Source organism: Ambystoma mexicanum, chromosome 3q (assembly GCF_040938575.1).
Source record: "Ambystoma mexicanum isolate Mex_15411 chromosome 3q, UKY_AmexF1_1, whole genome shotgun sequence".
Classification (NCBI taxonomy): Eukaryota; Metazoa; Chordata; class Amphibia; order Caudata; family Ambystomatidae; genus Ambystoma; species Ambystoma mexicanum.
In genome coordinates this window covers 226,677,499-226,700,004 of record NC_090926.1, presented here as the reverse complement: position 1 = coordinate 226,700,004, position 22,506 = coordinate 226,677,499, and the positions used below count along the sequence as shown (strand labels likewise).

Genomic DNA, 22,506 nt, shown 5'->3' with positions numbered 1-22,506 from the left:
ATCGAAACGCAGTTGTCAGGTTTGCAGGCCGGACACTTCACCACTGCACTATATAACCTGATGAAACATGACATGCACCTAAAGGTGAAGTCTCCCATTTTGGTACTGCAAGTCCCAGGGAAAACATTTGCATTGGTTCTTGGAGTTCAAAACATGCACATCTTTTAACATTTTCAAAAACACAACTAAAAGAAAATCTCCTCTCTGGTTTTGTGTGTGTGTGTTGATTTTATGAATGGCAAATGCCATTCGTCCTGTTGAATTTGGGTGGTTATGCAAAGCCAATTTAATGAAATGTGCATATTTCACCTTGATATACTACTTTATGGTGATGTCACATCCCATTGCCTTTGTTGATGAGTCCCCCCACTTTGATTTTTAGGACTTGACCCCTGCAAGGACGACGTCTCATGTGGATCCGATTTTCAAGAGGGGCGTGAAGACCGATCCTAAAAATAAGCATCCGATCACACTATTAGATGTGGACAGCAAATTCTTTGCGACCGGCTGGTTAGACATACTTCAAACCGGCTTTCATAAGCACCACTCTACTAACCTTACGGCCTAGTGGTGAGAGCCATTCAAGAATCAGCTTGGCTTATCAAGGAGAATACAACTTTTGTCACTTCTACCTCTCTGCCGCATTTGACAAAGTCGACCATGGTCGACTGTTGGCAAAATTGTCTAGGTGGGGGCTGCCAGAGGGGCTCCCAAAATGGATAATGGGTTTACATCAATCATCTTGGATAAGAGTTGATTAAACAAGGATGGCCACCTATCGCGTATAATTGAGGCGCTATCCAGATCGAGGAAGGGCTGCGTTTTGGCGCCCTTCCTCTTTAATTTATATGTATCAGACATTAGGGATTGTTTAGCGACTGCTGCATTATGCCCAAGACTTGGTCTCACCAAAATTCCACGGCTTGCATACGCCAATGATTTTGTATTATTTGTTAACACGTGCGTTGGATTCCAGCGATTGTTATCAGCCTTTGCAAGCTATTCAAAAGACAATAGTTTAATAATGAACACCGCAAAACAAGGATCCCGGAGCTTACAAAGGGGACCAAGTGCTGTACCCGCAAATGGTACTTGGAAAATACCACAGTGACGCGCCCTTTGAGCCTAACCTATCTGGGTTTTGCCATTACAAGTCACCCTTCGTCCCAAACTGTCCATTCTGTTTTGCTTCACAAGACCAAGTTCTTCATAAATCTGAGGATTGGCAGAGAATATGGACGCTTCTCCTTGAAGCCATCCATTGATTTTTAGAAGGGGAATTTAGTCCGTAAAATTAACATATGATATGGGATTTTGGGCTAGGAGATCTAATGGCGGCTAGATAAAATTGAGGCTATAATTTGGAGGCAGGTTTTGGGGGTGCCAAATGCCGTCCCATTGGCACCGATCTGTTACGAACTTGGTCTGTTGTCTCTTCAGGTGCGAGTTAAGTGGAAATGACTTGTAAAATCTTTGTTTCCCGTCAGGATTCGTTATACTACTGTACACATTTTTTTAAGGAGGGAAAGGGAAGTTCTGGGGTGTTGCTTCCTCGTATTGCTACTTTAAGGGAGCACTTTGAGGAAATGTTATTTGACACTGATCTACGTGTGAATGATCGTGTGGATAAAGTCACATTTGCCGTGGACAGTGCTGACTGGCGTTACACCATGGACCAATTCCAGCATTATCCGTCCCTTTCTCACTTTTCACACGAACATAAAAAAGGGGGATTGTGGCATCTTATTTGAACATCTCCCCCAATCGTTTTCTAGAGACATTTTATTACGATTTAGATAGAATATGCTTCCAACTCGAGGTTCTGTGTCGAAGAAAATTGGTCGGCAATGAGGCAGCTTGCTGCCGATTCTGAAAAGATCACAAGGAAGCAAAAACCACAAGGCATTTACTGCCTTAGAAAATTGCTTTTAAATGTAAACTGGGAGGGTAGTGATTATAAGAAGTTGTACTTTTGTGAATTTGCACACGTGAAAATGCTTAGGATCTTATTTTAAAATATTTTGTAAAGTTGTAAAGGTTCGATTTATAAACCGTACATAATAAAAGTTTTTTAAAAAAAGAAAGCATGAAGGGAAGGGCTCCCTCCTTGGGTCCCGCATTCTTGCAGCTCATAGGAGGCCATGAGAGTATGAAAAAGGATGCCCTAATTACCTGCTACAGTTTGGACCTCTGGACCATCACCCTGGACCAGGACCGTCACGAGGGAGATGCAGGGGGGGCAAACGAGGCCCCGGGCCTCGTGCTTGCAGGGGACCTCGTGGCCCCCTCTCCTAAGCAGAAGGCAGCACAGTCCACCCGTGTCCTTTAATTCACAAGGGGGACTGTGCTGCCCCTGCAATGATTTTGCTGTTTTTTGCAAAGCCGTTTGGCTCTGCAACAAACAGCAAAATAATGGGACACAGCAGGGCTCCGAAGTGAGCTCTGCTTCCATCCCGTTATTCAGCTGACAACGTGGACATGCTGCATGACAAGAGAGGACTTCTCACCTGCCAGTCAGTGTGTTCACGTTGCTCAGCATGACCCACGCTGACTGATGGGAGAGGAGTTCTCTCCTGTCAGGCAGCATGTCTATGTGTCGGCTGCGTGGATGCATTCGAAGGGTGCGTCTAGGTAAATTAAGTGTTTTTTATTTTAAATTAAATGCATATATATATGATGTATTTAAATTAGTATGTATATGTGTATGAACGCATGCATGCATGTTGGTGTTTATGTTTGTGTCAATGCTGTGTTTGGTTTTATGTATGCATGCATGTAAGGAGTTGCGTAACTGGTGGATGAATGCATGGGTGAAAGTGTTTTATGTGAGTGTGTGTTCAGCCCCACCCCTAAACGTAGCCGCCCTGGGGGCCACTTCATTAAGGGGTGGGTTCATGGCATCAGAGGTGCACCTAGGCTAAAATGTCGGGGGGTGAGTGGACTTACACTTCAAATGTTGGGAGAGGCGCTAACTTCAGAGGCTGTGAGGGGGCAAACTTACTTGTGTGGGGGCATCTAACATCTTTCCACGTTGGAATTAGACTATCCTGGTGAAGCTTTAATGTTGCAAGCAGCTAACTCTCGCTTTCATGTCTGAAACGTCACACTTAAGGACTGCTGTGAGAATGAGATGTCTCATGTCACCACTTCCCTTCTAATCACTCCCCTGGCATGCAAGTGCTAACCCCACATCACGATTTCAACTACCTAAGAATGTATGCATATGAATGCAGGTGCTAACAGTGAAATGTTTTACGTTAGTAATTGCAGGGCCTTTGTTAACAGCTCAGCCCAGGCACCGTTTAACGTGTGTGTCCTGTTCCGGCTGGCCATGGCTCTGTTGGTCAACCTGGCAGGGGCTGGATGACAGTTTTGAAAGTGGATTGTGAGTGGGGCCAATAAACCCATTGCACTGTCGGTCTCCCCACTGAGGGATGGCATCTGGCCCTTTCAGCTTTTACAGTTGAAATGGCCCCCCCAAGTAGTTGCCCCTATATTGGCAGTCTTATGACACAGAAACCTACGGACAATCTGCAGCTTTTAACCACCTTGCTGCATTATTTTGACTTCATTATTGATTTAAGCACTCCACAGGTGCCTTGGACTATTTTTCCAATCAGTAAGGCCAGGGGTACCCCAAACATCAAAAAGAAATGGCCCCCACCAGCCCTGACAAATCTTCAGCCAGCCCAGCTCCCTTTTCCCCTCCCAATTCCTTGAGTCCAGCTAAGAGTCAAATAGCTATTGCACCTTCCCTTTGGCCACTAGTCGTACCTTTCACCCCAGTTCAGAGGCTGTTTGTTTTCATAATGCTATGCTAATTTCTAGAGAAGTGGGCTATCTAAAAGCTGAGATCAGAAGTTAAGACTTTGGTTTTTATCAAAGTGAGTCTGTTGATATCACATGGATAGGTTTTTGTGTTCTGCATGTTTGAAACTGATGCCGCTCCTTAACGATCTGCTCAATGGTGTTGCGCCACTGCACAGCATTCTTTTTGTTTGGGTTATTCGGTGTGCCACCAATAAACCAAAATTATTGCTTTAGTGAACAGACAGAGGTGGAAATAGACTTTTTTTCTGAGGCATCCCTCCCACCGCAGTGAGGGTCCAGCGACGGGAGGATTAGGAGGGTGTAGGGCAGGTATTTTAGTCACCCCATGAACATTTGCCTCTTCCTCTCAGATGATTTATCAGCAAAATTCAAAATCTGCACCCCTTTTAAGCCTAAAAAATGCACATCAATATTTCCAGTACAGTGCAACGTTGACAAGTGATTTCACAGGGCTACCGCTCAGACCTTCAAGTAGTCTTGTGGGGAAGTGTCTCACTTTGGAACCTAGCGACCACGGTTCAAATCCCTGCCCAACACAGTTTAAAGCACAAACACACCACAGAGTTCTAAAATAAACATATAGTGCACATAGATTTCCCAGATTATGGAGCTGTATCTGATATCTGGTGAGTAATTCTTTGCCAGATCCCGGATCTGGGAAGATCTGTCGCAATGACAGGATTGAGTACAGATAGGAATAAATGGCATACGAGGAGGGACACAAAGCTTGTAGATGTTGGTTAGTTATTTGCCCACACATTGACTTCTCATGGCCATGCTAATCCCTATGGCAATTCTCGGCCAGTTCCTGCCCTCCCCACCCACAACACCTCCTCATTGGAACTTTGAACTAGCTTTAAACAAGCTTTGCCATCAAACTGTGCCCTCAATGTGCCTGCAAGTGTTTTCTCAAAGGAGTCTTCTGAGAGTTAATGACTTAATTGCAGTTGTAAACACAGAACTGGTGTAATAAAAACTTCTTGATCAGGTCTGCCTTTGGCCACTTGATTTAAAAGCACCCTGCATGTCTTTTAGCTGAATTGCTGTTAAAAACAAACATTGGAAAACCCAACAATTGTGGCTTGTGTATAAGTATTAGGCATTTGCCAGGCACTGCTATTAGCTGTTCAGGTACTCAAACCATTTTGCACCTGGCACCATCAACGGCCAGCTAATACCATTACAGAAGTGCCTTTCCCATGCGTACTTGAAAGCCCAAACTGTTAGCATTGCCAATGCTCCTTTTGCTTTACCTTTGATGCACAGGACTATGCATCAAGGTTAAAACAAACATACTAATTGGCTAAATTGGCCCACATTGAATTTAGGCCAATCTAGCCAGTAATAACACTTATGGTACACAGTCAGCCTGGATATACTTTCTGTGCCATGGCATTTTTACTGGCTGGGAGTCCGTACATGGTAATAATGGAACATATTGATGTAGCCTGCATGGACATACATACATGACATACATGAGAACAACAAGCATGAATTTATTTGTATACTAGCATATGTTGCATGGAAAGGTGGCATGAAATGTATTGGAAAATGTTTTTTTGCACGGTTTGTGATTTGCAACTATTGGGATTTTCCATGTGCATCCATACAAAACCAATTGCAAACTGTATGGATTTCTACCCAATTTTGCAAAGAAAGTGCTGTAAAATGCATAATTTTAAGCCAATGGTACAAACATTTTCTTGGGAGTGAGAACCCCATCAAGCAACCCTTGTTTGGTTTGGTCTCCCTTACTGTGCTCTATTGATCGTGCATAATTGGCACAAACATTCAGCCTCAAGTTCAGAAATGTACCAACCTCCACTGTACATCTTTTGTCACTGTGTATGATGTGTGTTTTAATGCGCACATAGAGGTAGGGTGCTCCTTAATTATATGATATGGCATTTATAACGCGCCTGTACACAAATGTTTCTAGGTGCTACAAGGCAAGGAGAGGGAAACAAAAAAGGAGGACAAAACTCCGATCTTACTAGGCCTTGTGTCATTCAGATCGTGCAAGAGCAGGGAAGGGGAGGGGAGAAGTGCAGAGGGTGGGGTAGGATGGAGAAGTGCAGGAACAAAGGAGAAACAAGACTGCAACCTACGGGTGGCAAGTGCTGGTACTCATAAGTGCAGCCAACTGGTGGAGAATAAGTGCAAGAGAGGGGACTGTAGGGTTACAGATAAAGACCTCGATTACAGGGGAGCCAAGAGGCAATGCGGGATTGCACCAGGACAGGCAGGGACTTGGGCCGGAATTCAGAGGGTAAGCAGTGCATGGATCAGGCAGGTGATCAGCAAGGGAGAGGAAGAGAGAAAGCAGAAGCAAAGAGAAAGGTCTTGAGTTGCTTCCGGAATGGGAGATGATTCTGCTCAAGTTTCAGAGAGGCAGGAAGGCAGTGCAGAGAAAGACCCCAGCCGAAGAAAGACATATGCCCCAAAATTGTTGCTTGGAAAAGTGACTGACCCTCAGAGAGTTGGAGGTGCCGTAGTGGAGAGCTCATGCCATCATATATATATTTATGCATATGATACAAAAGTTAGTCTGGCATAAACCTTTCTTCATTAGAGAAATCTAACTTTGCTGTAGTTGATTTGCAGTTGTAGTAATAACCCATATTTGGGATCCTGCACACAAACTCAAGGGCCGATTTCTCGAGTCTCCTGTTTGCGTAGGTGCCGCCGCTGGCCCAGTGCAAAATTTTGTAAGGGGGCCTCACCAAATGTTTTGCCCCGGGCCTCACCACATCTTGTGACAGCCCTGCCCTGGACCTTTGGGGATGGAGGCCCTCCATTTGGCATTGTGCCCAATCTTACATAAGCACTTGTCGGGCCTCTGTCGCTGCCGGTACATGGTTATGCTGTCAAATCATAGGTCGCTGCGGCACAACTCCCCCCCTCCTGCCCCAATCCCAAAGCAATCTTGTCCACCTTGATCTTGTGGGATAACATGAGAGGCAACTATCTTGAAAAACATTGCAGATGTTCAACAGGGGTGCCACCAAGAGGTGGTCAAGGGGGGCCGCGGCCACCCTTATAAAAACGCTGCCCCCCCTCCTCCACTGGCCCATTGAGTTATGTGTGTTTGTTTTGGTGTACCACCCCAAGATTTCCAGTGTGGCCACCCCTATGAAAAATATCTGGGGGCGCCACTGATGTTCAAATTGAGAAAACAACGGTTATACCCAACAAATGGTACCAAAAACCAGTAAATCCCCGTTTTGTCCCTACTGGGCGATTGAGCCCCACTGCCAGCCAACCAGAGCGGGGTGTGAAATCGGAGATGAGAAAAGCCTCTTCTGACTTCTCATGAGCCGGGGTGCCACTTGCCATGGTGTTCCAGGCCCCCTGCATCCAGAGGCATTGATTCAGAGCCGAGCATGCCCCAGTTCCCATCTAGCTTGGACTCGCCCCACCTTCCCCTTTTGCCCCTGGCCAAGGTATCAATGGTGCGTGGGAGGTGCCAACATGTATACCTTGTAAACACTTTCTCGGCAACCTTCACTGGACTATGTTCCTGGCGAATTCTGATTTTTTGCTATTTTATATGTTGTTTGGATTAGTCAGCTATGGTGTTGTATCAATGCCCAGATTGCCATGGGTAGAGTTAAATCATTTTCCAAATAAAATACATTTCCACTTGCGACTTTCCAGTTTTCAGTTTTTCTATTTTCTTGAGTGCCAAAATAAATTTCCTTCACACTACGTGTCTTTTTCAAAATAAAAATATATTTATTTCATTTATTTCTCATGATTTTGTTCCATTCACTGCCAACATGTATACCACCTGGCCAGTCACGCCCCGGCCCTCTTCCTGGGGAGATTTTCAAACCATCTGCTGACAGGGCAACTTGCAGGCCCAATTCCTTCCTAATCATGCTTCGATGATCCCGCTTCGATTTGCCCCCAACAATGCAACACCCCATTAATCTTGATACAAGACCGCTTTCACCCTCAAAGTTGCAAGGGCTGTTGGGTTGGAAAAGTTGAAGAGCACTGACAGCCCCAAGAGAGCAGCAAGCGCCGCCACAGATTCCCCTTCTCAGACCAAAACCACCTCTCGTGCCCCCTGAGACTTCCCATTTTTGCCCCCCTCACTTACTGTGCAGCCCCCAACCCCAGTTCATGTTACTTTGGAGGCAGAGGGTGGGGAGGAGCTGCACCCTGGAAACTAGTGGCTCTGTCGGTTATATGTGATATTACCAAAGCAAATTTCATAGTGGAACATTTCTCCGCACCCAAAATTTTTATTTTGGGGGCTTTACATCCTTCTAACCCCAACCCAATCCCACTCTGACAAATGTTATCCCTTTACCCCACTACCCTATAATATATCTATTTCATATTTTCTGTATTTTTCAGTATTATGGTTGCAATGAAATGTACCGCTCTGAAATTTGCTTTGGTAAATTGACTGGGTACCGCGCTGTCCTTCATTCTGGGCGCTCTTTTTCATGGCACTTGCAATGAGGGGGCACTGCCTCATATGTCATTCTAGACGGGCCACCAGTGCCCCTGCTACCAGTATGCTAAAATATGAAACGGCACATTTAAAAAACTCTAAAACCGCTCCCTTTTAATGGCAAAGTCCTGTTGTTTTCTGATTGAACTGCCTCAAAGTCATGCATTTTGGAGTAAAACTAAAAGGGGTGGCTCAACCATGCAACTATTTGATTTGTGACTTTTTGTTTACGATGTATTCATTGCAAGGGCGACTCAGGCCGATGTAGAGGCTTATGCCCATAAGGTCGGTCAGTGTACTTAACTTGTCTCCTGTTGAACTAGGAGACCTGAGTCATAATCCAGGTTTACGGATTTCACCAACTTGTGTGATACTGGTCAAATTACTTGGCGATGCGATGCATGCAGCAAAACACTTGGCAGCAAATATGTTCTGCCCAGCCATAAAGAAGTGTAATTACCCCCCACTTCCAATTCGGATCACACACTCCCCCAAAAATTCAGGTGACATAAAAATATCCACCTTTTAAGTCATGGCCTCCACAGAGAGAGTGACACTGTTAGTTAGAGCACAGTTCGAGCATCGCTCAGGGACCCTGTGAGAAGAGAAGGAGAACAGACTGCTTCCAGGCATGCATATTTCTCTTTCTTCCCCACCATAATGTCTGCCAGCAGCCCCCCCCCCTGCCCCCTGCTGCTTGCACTCCCACTTCCAACACTCCACTCTTCCTGGTAGCTGGAAAGGTCATAGGGAAATACGCATGCTCACTACCAAAACACGATCAGCTAGCAAAGATGTCTCTGACATTATTAAGAGTTGGCAAACAAACACTGCCTTTAAAAAAGGACACTGACACCAATAAATACGACGGAAGTGAGGATCATAGTTGAGTATCAGGGCCATGGCAATCCAAGAGTACAATCCTGGGAGTCACTGCAACACGTACGCATAATGAACATATGAACATAGTGCAGGCATTTGCCAGGAAATAAATCATGGTGATTCATTGAGTAATGTAGTTGATCTCTTTTGTATGAGCCTTGTAGGTAAGTACCTAAAATAAGGATCTAAGTGAACTATCAATTAAGCACATCAATCAGACAGGCATTGCTGAACATGAAAATCTACCCTTAATCATCCATTGCCCACCTTCTCTGGATCCATCCTTTGTTCTGGCTTTGTCTGACTTAGTTGCAGACTGAAAGCCGCGATATGCTGACCTTACTGTTATGAGTGATTTTAATCTCCACGCCAATAATCCTTTCGATACCAATGCAGCGCGGCTGCTGGCGGTTGCGCGGAACATGGATCTATGTCAGCTTGCTTTGGGTCCTACACATCATTCTGGCAATACCCTTGATTGGATTTTAGCCTCCCTTCCCTTAGTCGCCTCTTTCCCGCCTTCCCTGTAATCTGGACAGATCATCTGATTGTCCCATTTGAAATGGAAACGCCTCTGACGTCGGTTTCGTCGGTGGCCTCGGCGCCGGTAGCATGCTGAGATCGCGGCTCATATAAAGGAGAATCGTGATGCACTCCCTGTGATTGAGCGGTCTGCACTCACCGCAGTCCTGACTACGACAGCCGATTTATTTGCTCCTAAAAAAACGCTAATCATCGTAAAAGTCCCTGCGAGCCGTGGTTTACCTCACAGCTGACACAATTACACCTGGCTTGTAGACATACTGCCCATTAGCCAAGCTAAATCTCCGAAAAGCCACTGCAGTATATCAAGAGGCCACTATTGTTGCCAAACGCCTATTTTATTCTAATCAGACTGAGCAGGCTATTAACCAGCCCAGAGAATTGATAGGCTGGATAAGACTCTGGGGGTCATTACGACCCAGGCGGTAATTACGCCAACTTTACCACCATGGTGTAAACTATGTTTACACTATGGTGGATGGCAGATCTACCGCCCCATTCCAAGGTGAGTGGGGCGGTAAATCCCCATTTCCCATTTTCCCTTCCCCAATTCCCATTTTTGCCCCATAGGGCATAATGGGAGTGGGGAAGGCGCTAATTACGCCACCGTAAATTACGGTGGCGTAATTAGCATCATGGCGGGTTAGCGCCATGGATTTTAACGGCTGCTAAGAGCAGCCGTTAAAATCAGAATCAGGCGTTAAGGGTTAACGACGGCGTTAACCCTTAACGCCTGAGTTGTAATGAGGCCCTCTGTCTTCTAATACTTCGGCTACATCCTCAGTCTCTCCTTCTCAAACTATGTGTATCTCCTTCGCGCCATTCTTTGTAGAAAGAAATTTAAGCTACCCGCCCCAAAAATCTATTTCTGTCATGCAATCTAATAATCCTGGTATAGTTGATGCGATCGCTACTCGTCCTGAGTTGTGGTCTTCCTTTTACTTCCTCTGACATTTTGGGAGCCACCCAGAAATTGAAATTAGCGTCTCCTCTTGGTGCCATTCCACTCTTTGTTCTCAAAGCGGTCATGCCTGACATTGTATCCTGTGTCACTGCCGCTGTGAATCACTGTTTTTTTTCGGGTCTGATTCCCTCGAGCCTTAAGCATTCAATGGTGATTCCGCTACTGAAGAAACCCTCTCTTGATCCCCTTAATCCAGCAAATGTTCGTCCTATGTCTTTGTTAGCTTTTTTGATGAAACTTATGGAAGCCCGTGTTACCCCTTTTCTCTGTTCCTCTCTTGAAAATGTGCACTTTTTAAATCTGTTTCAATCTGGGCTTCGGCCAGCCCATGGTACCGACTCTGTACTGGTGGCCGCAGTGGATGATCTAATCCTGATCAGGTGGTGTTGGTGCACCTATTCTCTTCGATTTGTCAGCTGCGTTTGACACCATCAACCATTCCATTCTTCTTACTTGGCTATCCTAGCGGACATTTCTGGCACAGTCTTGGCTTGCTTTCACTCTCTTTTATTAGATCTTTCTCTACCTCCCTTTTCTTCAGCCCCATCTTCTATCCCATGTGGTGTCCTGCAAGGTTCTGCACCTTCTCCTTTACTGTTTAACGTTTATATTCAGCTTCTGGTCTTGTTAATTCAATCTTTTGTGTTTTGGTGCTATTCTTACGCTGATGACACACAGATCATCATGCATCTGGATCTTTCGCATCAGGAAACCGCAGTCCGGTACCGTGCCTGTTGTCACGCAATCCATATGTGGGTGAGTAACAGCTGGCTGTGTCTAAATGGTGATAAAGCCGAAGTCCTTTTTAGCCAGTTCTCCTAGGGCGGCAACCTTCGGGACGCCAGACTTTTAGCCCCCCTGTTTTGCGGTCTCTCCAATGCCAGTTGCTACTGTGAAAAAACTTGGTGTTAAAGTGTCGGCTTCCCTATCCATGGAGGCTCAAGTCAGTGCGGTCTGCCAAAGGGGATACTTTAAACTCAAACTTTTGCGTAAGATTTGTCCTCTTTTACCGGATCGTTTGCATGCACGAGTGGTCTCTTCACCTATGTCGAGTATCCTGGACTATTATAACTCATTGTGCCTTTCTCAACAGGCCTATCAGCTGCATCGACTGCACATATTACAAAATTCAGCCACAAGAACTGCCACTTTGACTGCTGTACGTGCTCACATTTCCCCCATACTCCGTCATCTACATTGACTTCCTGTTGCCAAACGGGTGCAATTTAAACACTTTGTATTGTCCACCATGCTTTCTATCAGGTTGGCCCAGAATGTTTTCAGGCAAAATTCTGCCATTATACTCCATTATGTCTGCTTTGCTCTTCTGAGGCACTTTTGATCCAAGTTCCTAGGTTTAATCAGATAAGACTTTGTGGCTGTTCCTTTTCGGTTGCAGCTGCTCGGCTTTAGAACAAATTACCTGTGTCTCGCATGCTGTTGAGCATCATCTATCCTTTCGTAGGCTGCTAAAAACATCTTATTTCTAGTTGTCTCTGCTCTTGGCTTGATCCTTTTTCAGTTTTTAGCACCAAGATGTCCTTGCTGGTGGTAGCTGCACTGCACAAATATGCCTGACATAACATAACACGAAAGTATATTAGTTGAACTGTTCAAAAGTAAGTGATTTAACGTCACCTCCGTAGCTTCTTCGTGTAGTCGTAGCATAGTATTAAAGGCCATAAACATGTCCACCCGCTAGGATGCCATGTTGTGGCCTATTAATCCTTTTTGGAACCCTAACAATACTGCACTGGCTGTGGGAGATGGTATGGCATGACAGTAAGCAGAAAGAGAGAAGAGGTGCTCAAGAGCCGGCGACCAAGATGGCCGCTGACTTCTAAGCTCAGCAGGAAGCTGGCTGAGGGAGAGGGCCACAAGCTGATTTAGCCCATTGCTGTTGCTCCCGGGGCATCCATCGGAAGCGGGAGGCACTTCTTCTGAAGAGGCAGCGGCTGCGGCTGGTGTACGCTGCGTCTGGTCGGCATTTGGAGTGCCTGACTGTGGGCCACCTCGTCCCCCGCCTTAGCGAGCCGTGAGAGGTCCGCTCACACTGGAGGCTGTAGATGGTGGGAGGTGGGGTCGGGCCCAGAGGCGCTGGCGGCCCATGCTGCCTGGGCCTGTGTGCCTGCTGTGGACTCCTGCTGGGCGGGCGCCTAGCACTATTCTAATCTGCTGCTTGGAGGCTGGGCATAGCGGCGGAAGTGAGGCTCCAAGGATTGAGGAGCTGATCATGTGGCCAGGGCTGGGAAGAACTGCAGCCCCTGGAGGACTGGAACTCGCCCCCTGCGGTTGCAGGCCCCCTGTGGTGGTGTGAGGCAGGCTGAGATAGCCCACCTGGGTCTGAGGTGTGTGTGCCCCTCTGTTGGGCCAGCTGGCTGTCTTGGAGGGGCGCACATTGATCCGGGGAGGAGGAGAAGCACTGGCTTGTGCTGCTTGTGGCATTGGAGCCCCCCGGCCCAGGAGGAGGATGACTGTTTGAGGTGCATGTTGAAGACCGTAATTGGAGATTAGCCTCCAGAAAGAGACAGGTACCCCTGGGGGTGATAGCCCACTGCAGGGCCCCTACGGACCCTGCTATACTACACTTCACCGCATGGCAAAAGTGAATAGAAAGCAGGGCCACCTGCAGTTCACACAAAAGGAGGGGTTGCCACTGAAAGGGGGCACCATGGAATCCCCTAGAGCCAGAGAGAATGATGCATGAGCATCTTTGGAACTGCATACAGGTGTACCAACCTGCGGGGGAAGTCAGGCCTCTGAATTACGCCTGGTACTAGTGGAGATGAAGAATGGCTTCACAGCAGTGAACATCAAGCTGGATGGCATGGAGTACAAAATAGACCACATGCAAGAGAGAAACGACAAGGAGAGCGGCAGGCTCCGCGAGGCTGAGCACAGAGTGGGGGAACTTGAGGACACCAGCACAGAAGTATCAGAAATAATTTGAGGCTTCCAGAGGGAAATGAAAGATGTACGTAACAGAGATGAAGACCTGGAGGCACACTCTAGGTGTAACACTGTGCCCCCACCATGTCATTATGAAAATGCTTAACTACTGAGACTGGGACACCATCTTACACAGGGCCAGCCAGCAGGGGCACACTCAATACAAGGGAGCCAGAACCTCCTTTTTTCAAGACTTTACTCCTTCAATACAAAAGGCTAGGCTCTCCTTCCTGGCGACGAAACATATGCTACGTGAGAAGCATATGCAGTACCCAATGTTGTACGCATTGAAACTGAGAGTTGTGCACAACAATAAGACCCTCTGCTGAAGTTGTTGCCTTTGCAGTATCTCTGCCAGTGCCCTAAAAAGTGTCCGTGGGATCCCCGAACGGGATCCTCTATCTGCTCTATGTTTTGTGCCAATTGCAGGAGGCAGACTACTCTACGGCCCTCCCTGGAGCCTGCTCTTCTGTGGTTTGAAACAGGCAATTACTGTAATGAAATGAGTCATTTGCTAAGCATAATGTTGGAATAGGTCCTCTCCCCTCACTGTGTGGAGTGGATGAGGTTTGTGCGGACTAGGTCATTGTGTCCAGCACCCCCGGGCAATTGCCCATCAGTTAAATGTTGGTGTTGGGGATGGGACTTTATGGGGGTTCACCGCTGCTGGGGTGGTTGGGCAATGTGGGCGGCAATGTCTGGAGGGGAGTGCTCAAGTATGCAGGGTGTTTAAATGGGGTTGCAGGAGGGGACGGAGGAGGGCTTGTTGGGTGAGTGGGTTAATTTACAAAAGAATTAACATCATCTCATGGTGGGCTAGAGCTTTCAGGAGGCATTGCAGATTGTAACATCATAAGCTGGAACGTACTGGGGGGTTGAAAATTCCAAGGAAATCTAGGAAGGTGATTAGTTACTGTGAGAGGTATGGACTAAGGTGATCGTGTTGCAGGAGACCCAACTGATGGGGAGGGCTAACAAAGGGGTCACAAAATCCTGGGGTTCCAACAAATACTACACCTTGAACTCCAACTACTCGACTCGGGTGATTACATTGATTCACAAGGCTCTCTGATTTCAACTGCTGCAGTTGGTGGTTGATCCAGGGGGTGGATTTCTCATTGTGTCTGGAAGTTGGGCCCATGTTCTTGTGACATTTGTGAACATCTACGGACCAAATGTTGATAGCCCCGGCTTCTTTGCATCCCTACTCTCAAGCTGTTACAAGTATATGCATACAACTATTGTCTGGGCGAGAGATCGGAATGTTATTATGGAGAAATTGTTGGACAGATCAGGGGGGTGTGCCAAGTGGCATCACTAGGGGCGGGCCGGGGGGGTCAGGGCCCCCTGTGAAGCCCTGTGCCCCCCCTTACACTCCCTCCTACCTAAAACGAGCAGTGACCATGTCCCCCCCCTACTTTGGTCTGTGCCCCCCTACTTTTGTATTTGGCCCCCTCTGTGCCCCTCCTAAATTTGATTCCTGGCGACACCACTGGGTGTGCCCACCCGACATCGCAGGCTGTGGCTCAAGTAGGTGGGTTTATGGTGGAACTGGGTTTAGTGGATGTGTGGAGAGTGCTACATCCGGGGTTGAGAGAGTTCTCTTTCCACTCTTCAGTTCATACATGGTACGTCATCCAGGTTGGATTACATTTTTGCAGGTCCGTACTTGATGAGAATGATGAAGGATTGCAAGTTACTCCCAAAAACGATTTCTGATCATTCCCCTGGTCCTATGGTTTTTGGAACTGGGGAGGTACCCAGGCACAAGTGCTGATTTTAAGCAGTGGCCCTCATGGATATAGTGTTTTGCAGCGAGATTGCCGATACAGTGTGTCTACATTTTGAAGAGAACATGGATTGCATTGGCTCAATGGCGTCTGTTTGAACAGCATTTAAAGTTGTCCTGCGTGGGAAGTGTATGTCCCCGAAATTGGTATGCTGAAAACAATTAGGAGACAACTGATGAGTCTGGAAGGGAAGCTTAAGTTAATCAAAGCTACGCTGGCTGTTGCCGATGATGCCAAAGCCATGGATGAACTGAAGGCAAACCTGGGCTGTTTGAAAGATCTTGCTGAGCGGGAGGTTAAATACCTGACACAGCTGGTAATGACGAGGCGATACACTGAGGGGGTAGACCCGGGCGTTTGCTGGCAGCCATGTTGCACAGGAAGAGTGGAGCCCGGATATTGCTGGGATTTGTACTATGGATGGGGGAATTGTGGCGACATCCGAGGATATTGTGGGTGCCTTTGGTCAGTATTTCAGAGATATTTATGCCTCAAGGGGTGGGGTGGAGGCTGGGGACTTGGCCAAATATCATGAATCTGCTGAGTTGCCCAGACTTGGCCCAGAAGCTGGGCAGGTGCTGGCAAAGCCTATCACGGTAGAGGATATATGTAGAGGGTATATTGGTGGCTGTGTGGGTTCTCCCCTCGGCTAAAGCACCCGGGTTGGATGCGATAGTTGCAGAATTCTGCAAGGAGATGGATCCGGAGGTGGCCAAACATATGGTGGGTGTGTGGGAGGAGGCATTGGGGTTGGGTCGGCTGCCCCCCTCGCTACGTGAAGCAGTGACAATCCTACTTTGAAGGAGGGGAAAGACCCATGGATTTCACTTCGTACCGCCCTATTTCTCTGTTGAATCTGGATACAAAGATTTTCACAAAAGTCCTGGCTGATAGGCTGCTCCAATTTGTTTTGGATCCGGTTTATGTGGATCAATCAGGTTTTATCCCAGGGGGGTCAACAGCGTTAAACCATCATAGATTCTTTTCCATACAGGCTCAGATTGACCCAAAAGTACATGCCGTCGCAGCTCTTCTGGATATGGAAAAGGCATTCGACTCTGTTGAATGGGGTTATGTCTTTTCGGTGTTGAGTGTCCCGACATACTTTCTCTTGGCGGTGAAGCTATTATATTCTGGTGCGTCAACGACAATAGGTTTGTTAGGGAGGTTCTCAGGGCCGTTTGATCTGGTTAGGGGTACAAGGCTGGGATGAGCGTTTTCCTCACACCTCTTTGCCCTAGCGCATGGGTGCACAACATACGGCCCGCGGGCCAGTTGCAGCCCGCCATGCTCTTTTGTCCAGCCCGCGAGGCACAAAGACTTTCCTAATGGAGGGCGGCCCGCGGCCACCCTCCATTAGGAAAGTCTTTGTTGTCTTCCGGGCCGGACAAAACACTGGCCCTCATTGGCTCAGCACACACACGCACCAAGTCGCTCCTACGAGCCACGTAATGCGTGTGTGCTGCACCAATGGAGGGCCAGCACTATGGCTGGCGTGGTCCATAAGGCTTGATGCCGGAAGGCATTTCAGCCTTGGACCACGCCAGCCGTAGTACGATTCCAGCGTTCCAGCTTACCTGCCGCTGACATATGTGTATGAATGTTTGGATTTGAATGTTTTTGTGTGTATGTTGAGCTGCGGGGGTGGGAGGAGTGTCGGATGTGTATGAATGTTTGTATTTGAATGTTTTTTGTGTGTATGTTGAGATGCGGGGTGGGGGGGTTGTCGGATGTGTATGAATGTTTTGATTTTAATGTTTTTTGTGTGCTGAGTTGGGGAGGTGGGGGGTTCGGGTCTCTATGGGTGCATGTTTGTGTGTGTGCTGAGTTGGGGGTGGGGGGTTCGGGTCTGTGTGTGTGCTGATTTGGGGGGTGGGGGTTCGGTCTGTATGGGTGCATGCTTGAGAGTGTGTGTGCTGAGTTGGGGGGTGGGGGTTTGGGTCTGTATGTTTGCATGTTTGAGAGTGTGCTGAGTTGGGGGGTGGGGGGTTCGGGTCTGTATGGGTGCATGTTTGTGTGTGCTGAGTTGGGGGGTGGGGGGTTCGGGTCTGTATGGGTGCTGGTTTGTGTGTGTGCTGATTTGGGGGGTGGGGGGTTTGGAGTTGGGGGGTGGGGGGTTCTGGTCTGTATGGGTGCATGTTTGTGTGTGTGCTGAGTTGGGGGGTGGGGGGCTCGGGTCTGTATGGGTGCATGATGAGAGTGTGTGTGCTGAGTTGGGGGTGGGGGGTTTGGAGTTGGGGGTGTGGGGGGGTCGGGTCTGTATGGGTGCATGTTTGTGTGTGTGCTGAGTAGGGGGGGTTTGGGTCTGTTTGGGTGCATGTTTGTGTGTGTGCAGAGTTGGGGGGTGGGGTTTCGGGTCTGTATGGGTACTTGTGTGTGTGTGTGCTGATTTGGGGGTGGGGGTTTGGAGTTGGGGGGGTGGGGGGTTCAGGTCTGTATGGGTGCATGTTTGTGTGTGTGCTGAGTTGGGGGGTGGGGGTTCGGGTCTGTATGGGTGCTTGTGTGTGTGCTGATTTGGGGTGTGGGGGTGTGGGGGGTTCGGGTCTGTATGGGTGCATGTTTGTGTGTGTGCTGAGTTGGGGGGTGGGGGTTTGGGTCTGTATGGGTGAGGGGGCCATGGGGCATAATGTTTGGTTGGGGGTGACGGGGGCATGGGGCATTGTGTTTGGTTGGGTGTGAGGGGGCCATGGGGCATAGTGTTTGGTTGGGGGTAAGGGGGCCCTGGGGCATAGTGTTTGGTTGGGGGTGAGGGGTCATGGGGCATAGTGTTTGGTTGGGGGTGAGGGGGCCATGGGGCATAGTGTTTGGTTGGGGGTGAGGGACATGGGGCATAGTGTTTGGTTGGGGGTGAGGGGGCCATGGGGCATAGTGTTTAGTTGGGGGTGAGGGGGCCATGGGGTATAGTGTTTGGTTGGGGGTGAGGTTGCCATGGGGCATAGTGTTTGGTTGGGGGTGAGGGTGCCATGGGGCATAATGTTTGGTTGGGTGTGAGGCGGCCATGGGGCATAGTGTTTGGTTGGGGGTGAGGGACATGGGGCATAGTGTTTGGTTGGGGGTGAGGGGGCCATGGGGCATAGTGTTTGGTTGGGGGTAAGGGAGCCCTGGGGCATAGTGTTTGGTTGGGGGAGAGGGTGCCATGGGGCATAGTATTTGGTTGGGGGTGAGGGTGCCATGGGGCATAGTGTTTGGTTGGGGTGAGGGGGCCATGGGGCATAGTGTTGCACTCCAAGAGTGAACCCAATAATAAAGCTAAAACAGGCACAGTTAGGAGATGTTCATCTTTGGCTTTTTGAGGAAACCTGACTCAACGAAAGCCATACTCCTCTTGGGCAACCCAAATAGCAAACTGTAGCAGTCCAAAATAATGGCATGTCCAATCTAGGGTCAATAAAATATATATAAGTTAATTAAACAGGCGAGATGCAATAACTAAATAGAAATACATTATAACAATGGGAAATGTGTAGTACAAAATGTAAGTTTGAAATGCAAATAAAAATCGTTACTCCTCAAAAACATTCTTTTTCCATGTGTTTAGCACAAATTGGGGGTTTAAAAAGCCTCCTGCCACACCGCGCCTACCGCCCGCCCACATTTACTTTTCGGCCCACTATAGCCCTCATATAAGGTACTTTCGGCCCTCTGTCAAAATCAGTTGTGCACCCCTGCCCTAGAGCCATAGAGCCATTGGCATCCAGATTGCAGAGGTTTCATATTCACCAAAGGTTGGCGCTGGGGGGTGCGAGGGAGTTGGGGTCTCTAGATACTCAGGCCTTCGAGTGAACTGGTCTAAATCAATATTCGTCTCTCTAACAGTGGTAACAGAGAAACCAGGGTGCTTGGAAGGTTGTAGACGGGAGCAGGCCTCTGTCAGATATCTGGGTGTGAGGGTTACTAGGGATGCCCGGGATCTCCTGGCTGAGAATCATCTGGCATACCTGGAGTCCCTGAGTAAGAAGGTGGATAGATGGTGCACACTACCTTTATCATTGTTGGGGAGGGTGCTGTTACTAAAATACTGGTAGTCCCCAAGGTACTGTATATGTTTCAGAACATCCCAGTGTGGCCTGGAGTATCCTTCTTTAGTACTTTGATGTCATTGGTGGTTAGGCTTGCATGGCACCCAAAGGCCTCTATGATTGAGTGGAAGACCCTTGTTCTCCCGTGGGAACAGGGGGGCATAGGAGCACCTGACATGGAGCTGTATTTAATTGAAGCCCAATTACACTTTGTTTCATTCTGGATGGCGGGCTCGCCGCTGTACCCTCACGGGCATATTGAAAACTGTTCAGTATGCCTGAATGCCATTCAGGGGGTTCTGGTATCCAGGAAAGTAGAAGATAATTGCACATTTCATCCATTTACATGCATGGGGTTTCATCTTTGGAGGATTGAGTGTCTTGGCCCCACTTGTGATGAGGCATTGGAGAATGATTGGCGGGGACTGGGAATAAGCACAATGGGGGATTTATACCAAGAGGAGGAGTTTGTGTCACAGAAGGTGTTTGTAACTGAAATGGGGGTCAGGCGCTTCAGCAGACGTCTTCAGTATCTCCATATTAGGGCCGCTTTTAAAGCATGGTCCCCTACCTTCCCGGCTCTACCAATTCTGAAGTACATTCTTCATTCGGCATCTGCCAGGCGTGTGGTGTCCACTATTGACAGAATGATTCAACAGGACTCCCCCAAAGTGATGCTCAAGTGTAATGGCGCAGTGGAAGAGGGACGCTGGGCCCTCATTCACTGATAAACAATGGGCTAGGATGTGCTCTAGGTCACATAAAGGAGCGTTTAATACCGGCCTGCAATTAATTCAATTGAAAATCCTTCACGGGGTATACTTGACGCCGGCTCAACATGCTCTATTTGACAAATCTAAAAGTGATGAGCGCCCATGTCGGAGGCAATCTGTTACGTTGCATGTTTGGGTGGCTTCCAGGGGCCCCGGCCTCAAGTGGGAAACTATTGACTACAAGCATGGTAGTGGCTAGGAAATGCATATTGATGCGGTGGACGAGACTCCTCCCCCGGATGCTCGTACATGGCCCAATGGTCTGACCCGGGCAAGCAAACTTGAGAAAGACTATAGACTATTGGTAGGTCCAGGGACAAGTCCCAGAGACATATGGGCCCCCCTGAGGACCTACTTACTAGCAGTGTCCAGATCCGGGTGCTGAAGCATCACCAGCTGAGTAGAACTTCTCCAAGGCTAAGGTTTGCCATCTCATCTCTTTATTATTGTAGTGGCGTGCCACCATGTGTACTGTTCTGTCATGTGTAATGTAATTTGCACTGTCCCATGTATCTATTGGTAACAACCTGTGCATGCATGACGTGAATCCAAGTTTAATAAACAAAGTTTGAAAAAAGAAAAGGAGCCATAGAGAAAAACGAAACAATCTATACAACAAAGCTACTAGCCAACAATGTGGATTAACACAATACATGGAACCAGAAGTATGATACCATCTTCCTTCGGTGTGATGTGTAAGGGGGTCAGGTCTGTGAACATGGGAGTATTTGGGTATTAAAACGCATCTATTCACTGCAAGGTATCACAGCACCTACTGTCTTCATACGAGGTGTGATTCAGAAATCCGCCCCATAGTTCCCTAAATCCGAGCTTGGCTTTGACTTGTAGTATTAAACCTCAACACCACCATGTTCTGTTCCTGGCTGACAGAGGGGAGCATTCTACTGCAGAAAGCAGGTGATGAGAAGTAACAATGAAAAACACAGGCATCCTCGAAAAGCTTGAGGTGCACCTAAAAGCTATACATTGAGCGGCATGTGCAGTGAAAATAGAAAAAATACTCTTATTATTCAGTAGGTAATTCATGAACCATCTAGAAGAGGGCATCCTACTCACCTTAACGTAGGGCTCCGAGGCACCTCCCTGTAGCAGGTCGCTGAGGATGGTGAGATCGGGGAGGCGCTCTCCACCACCGCCAGAGATGGTATGTCCTTTCCATCCCTGCAAAGAAAGAGAAGAATAGGTCCTGGGGTTAGTAAAATGTCTCCATCTCAGAGGTGCGGTGGCGCACGGCATGAGCACTAACATGGTGCTGATAGGGAGAAATGCTTGGGCATGGGATACTGTGGGAACTAGTTCCCGCCCTAGGCATCTGCATCTGGGAAGGGGGCATAGAATCCTTACTTCCCTGGGGGGCGGGGCACTTTATGTCCCCACAGTGTTATGTGCAGACTGGATAAGGAAAAGAGGAGGGACCTTTCCCAGCAATCTCTCTGAATGCCTTCCCCATTCTCCCTTGGCGTTCTGTGGGTTGGGAAGGGCTCTTGCTTGGGAATGCTTTGGCCCACAGAGGTACCCACTAACTGAAAGGATGCCCCCTCTCGCTCTGTTAGTTTCCAAATCTAGAGGAGAAGAGACACATAAGTCGGCTCTATGTTGTTTTTTCGACAGGAATTCTTCCAAAGTATTTTTCTTAGTGGGATTCCGCCCAAAAAAACTCATATTTTTATTTATTTATTTTTATTGGGTGGGGGGGTTCACTCATTCCTCCCCTTTCTCTGTGCTAGTCCCCAAACCTCAAGCCACTCTCTACCCCTTTAAACCTCTTAACCCAACCCTGTTTATTTTTCGATGAGTTTTGTCGGCGGGATTGTGGTGAACCAAAATACTTCGGCAGAATTCCTGTCGGAAAAGTTAGTGTATTAGTCAGTGTGGCACACGCTCAGGATGCGTCCAGAATACACTGGATCCATTCGGGATCAACTGGCACTGAGGATCATCTTGAAACATTTTAACTGTTGACGTCATTTTATGTAAATAATAGTGGGCAGTACTTTGTGCATAGTGTAAACCTGTGGGTATTTTCTAAATTGCTAGAATTCGTTTCTATTGACTTAACTGCCTGAAGTGTGTTGTATTGGTGGCTTTGTGTACTGGTAGTTTAGTCCAAGAGAAAAGGTGGACTCCAGGCCCCCGTTTCTATGCTCTTGGGGAGTGACCGCAGCTACCAGAGGGCCCTCATCTATCATTCAGAGACACAAAGACCAGAGATGTTCCAGCAGGGCAATAGCAGACACTAAGACCAGAGATGTACCAGCAGGGCAATAGC

The 22,506-nt window shown here is 47.9% G+C and overlaps 1 protein-coding gene across 3 annotated transcripts in view; it reads right to left on the bottom strand.

Annotated features, from left to right (window-relative positions):
* ARHGEF25 (Rho guanine nucleotide exchange factor 25) overlaps positions 1 to 22,506 on the bottom strand; it is a 1,011,938-nt gene that overhangs the window by 215,956 nt on the left and 773,476 nt on the right. For all 3 annotated transcript variants that reach the window (XM_069653604.1, XM_069653606.1, XM_069653607.1), the window contains one exon: positions 21,294 to 21,398. In XM_069653604.1, coding sequence (XP_069509705.1) covers positions 21,294 to 21,398 — 105 coding nt within the window. The remainder of the gene's footprint in view (positions 1 to 21,293; positions 21,399 to 22,506) is intronic.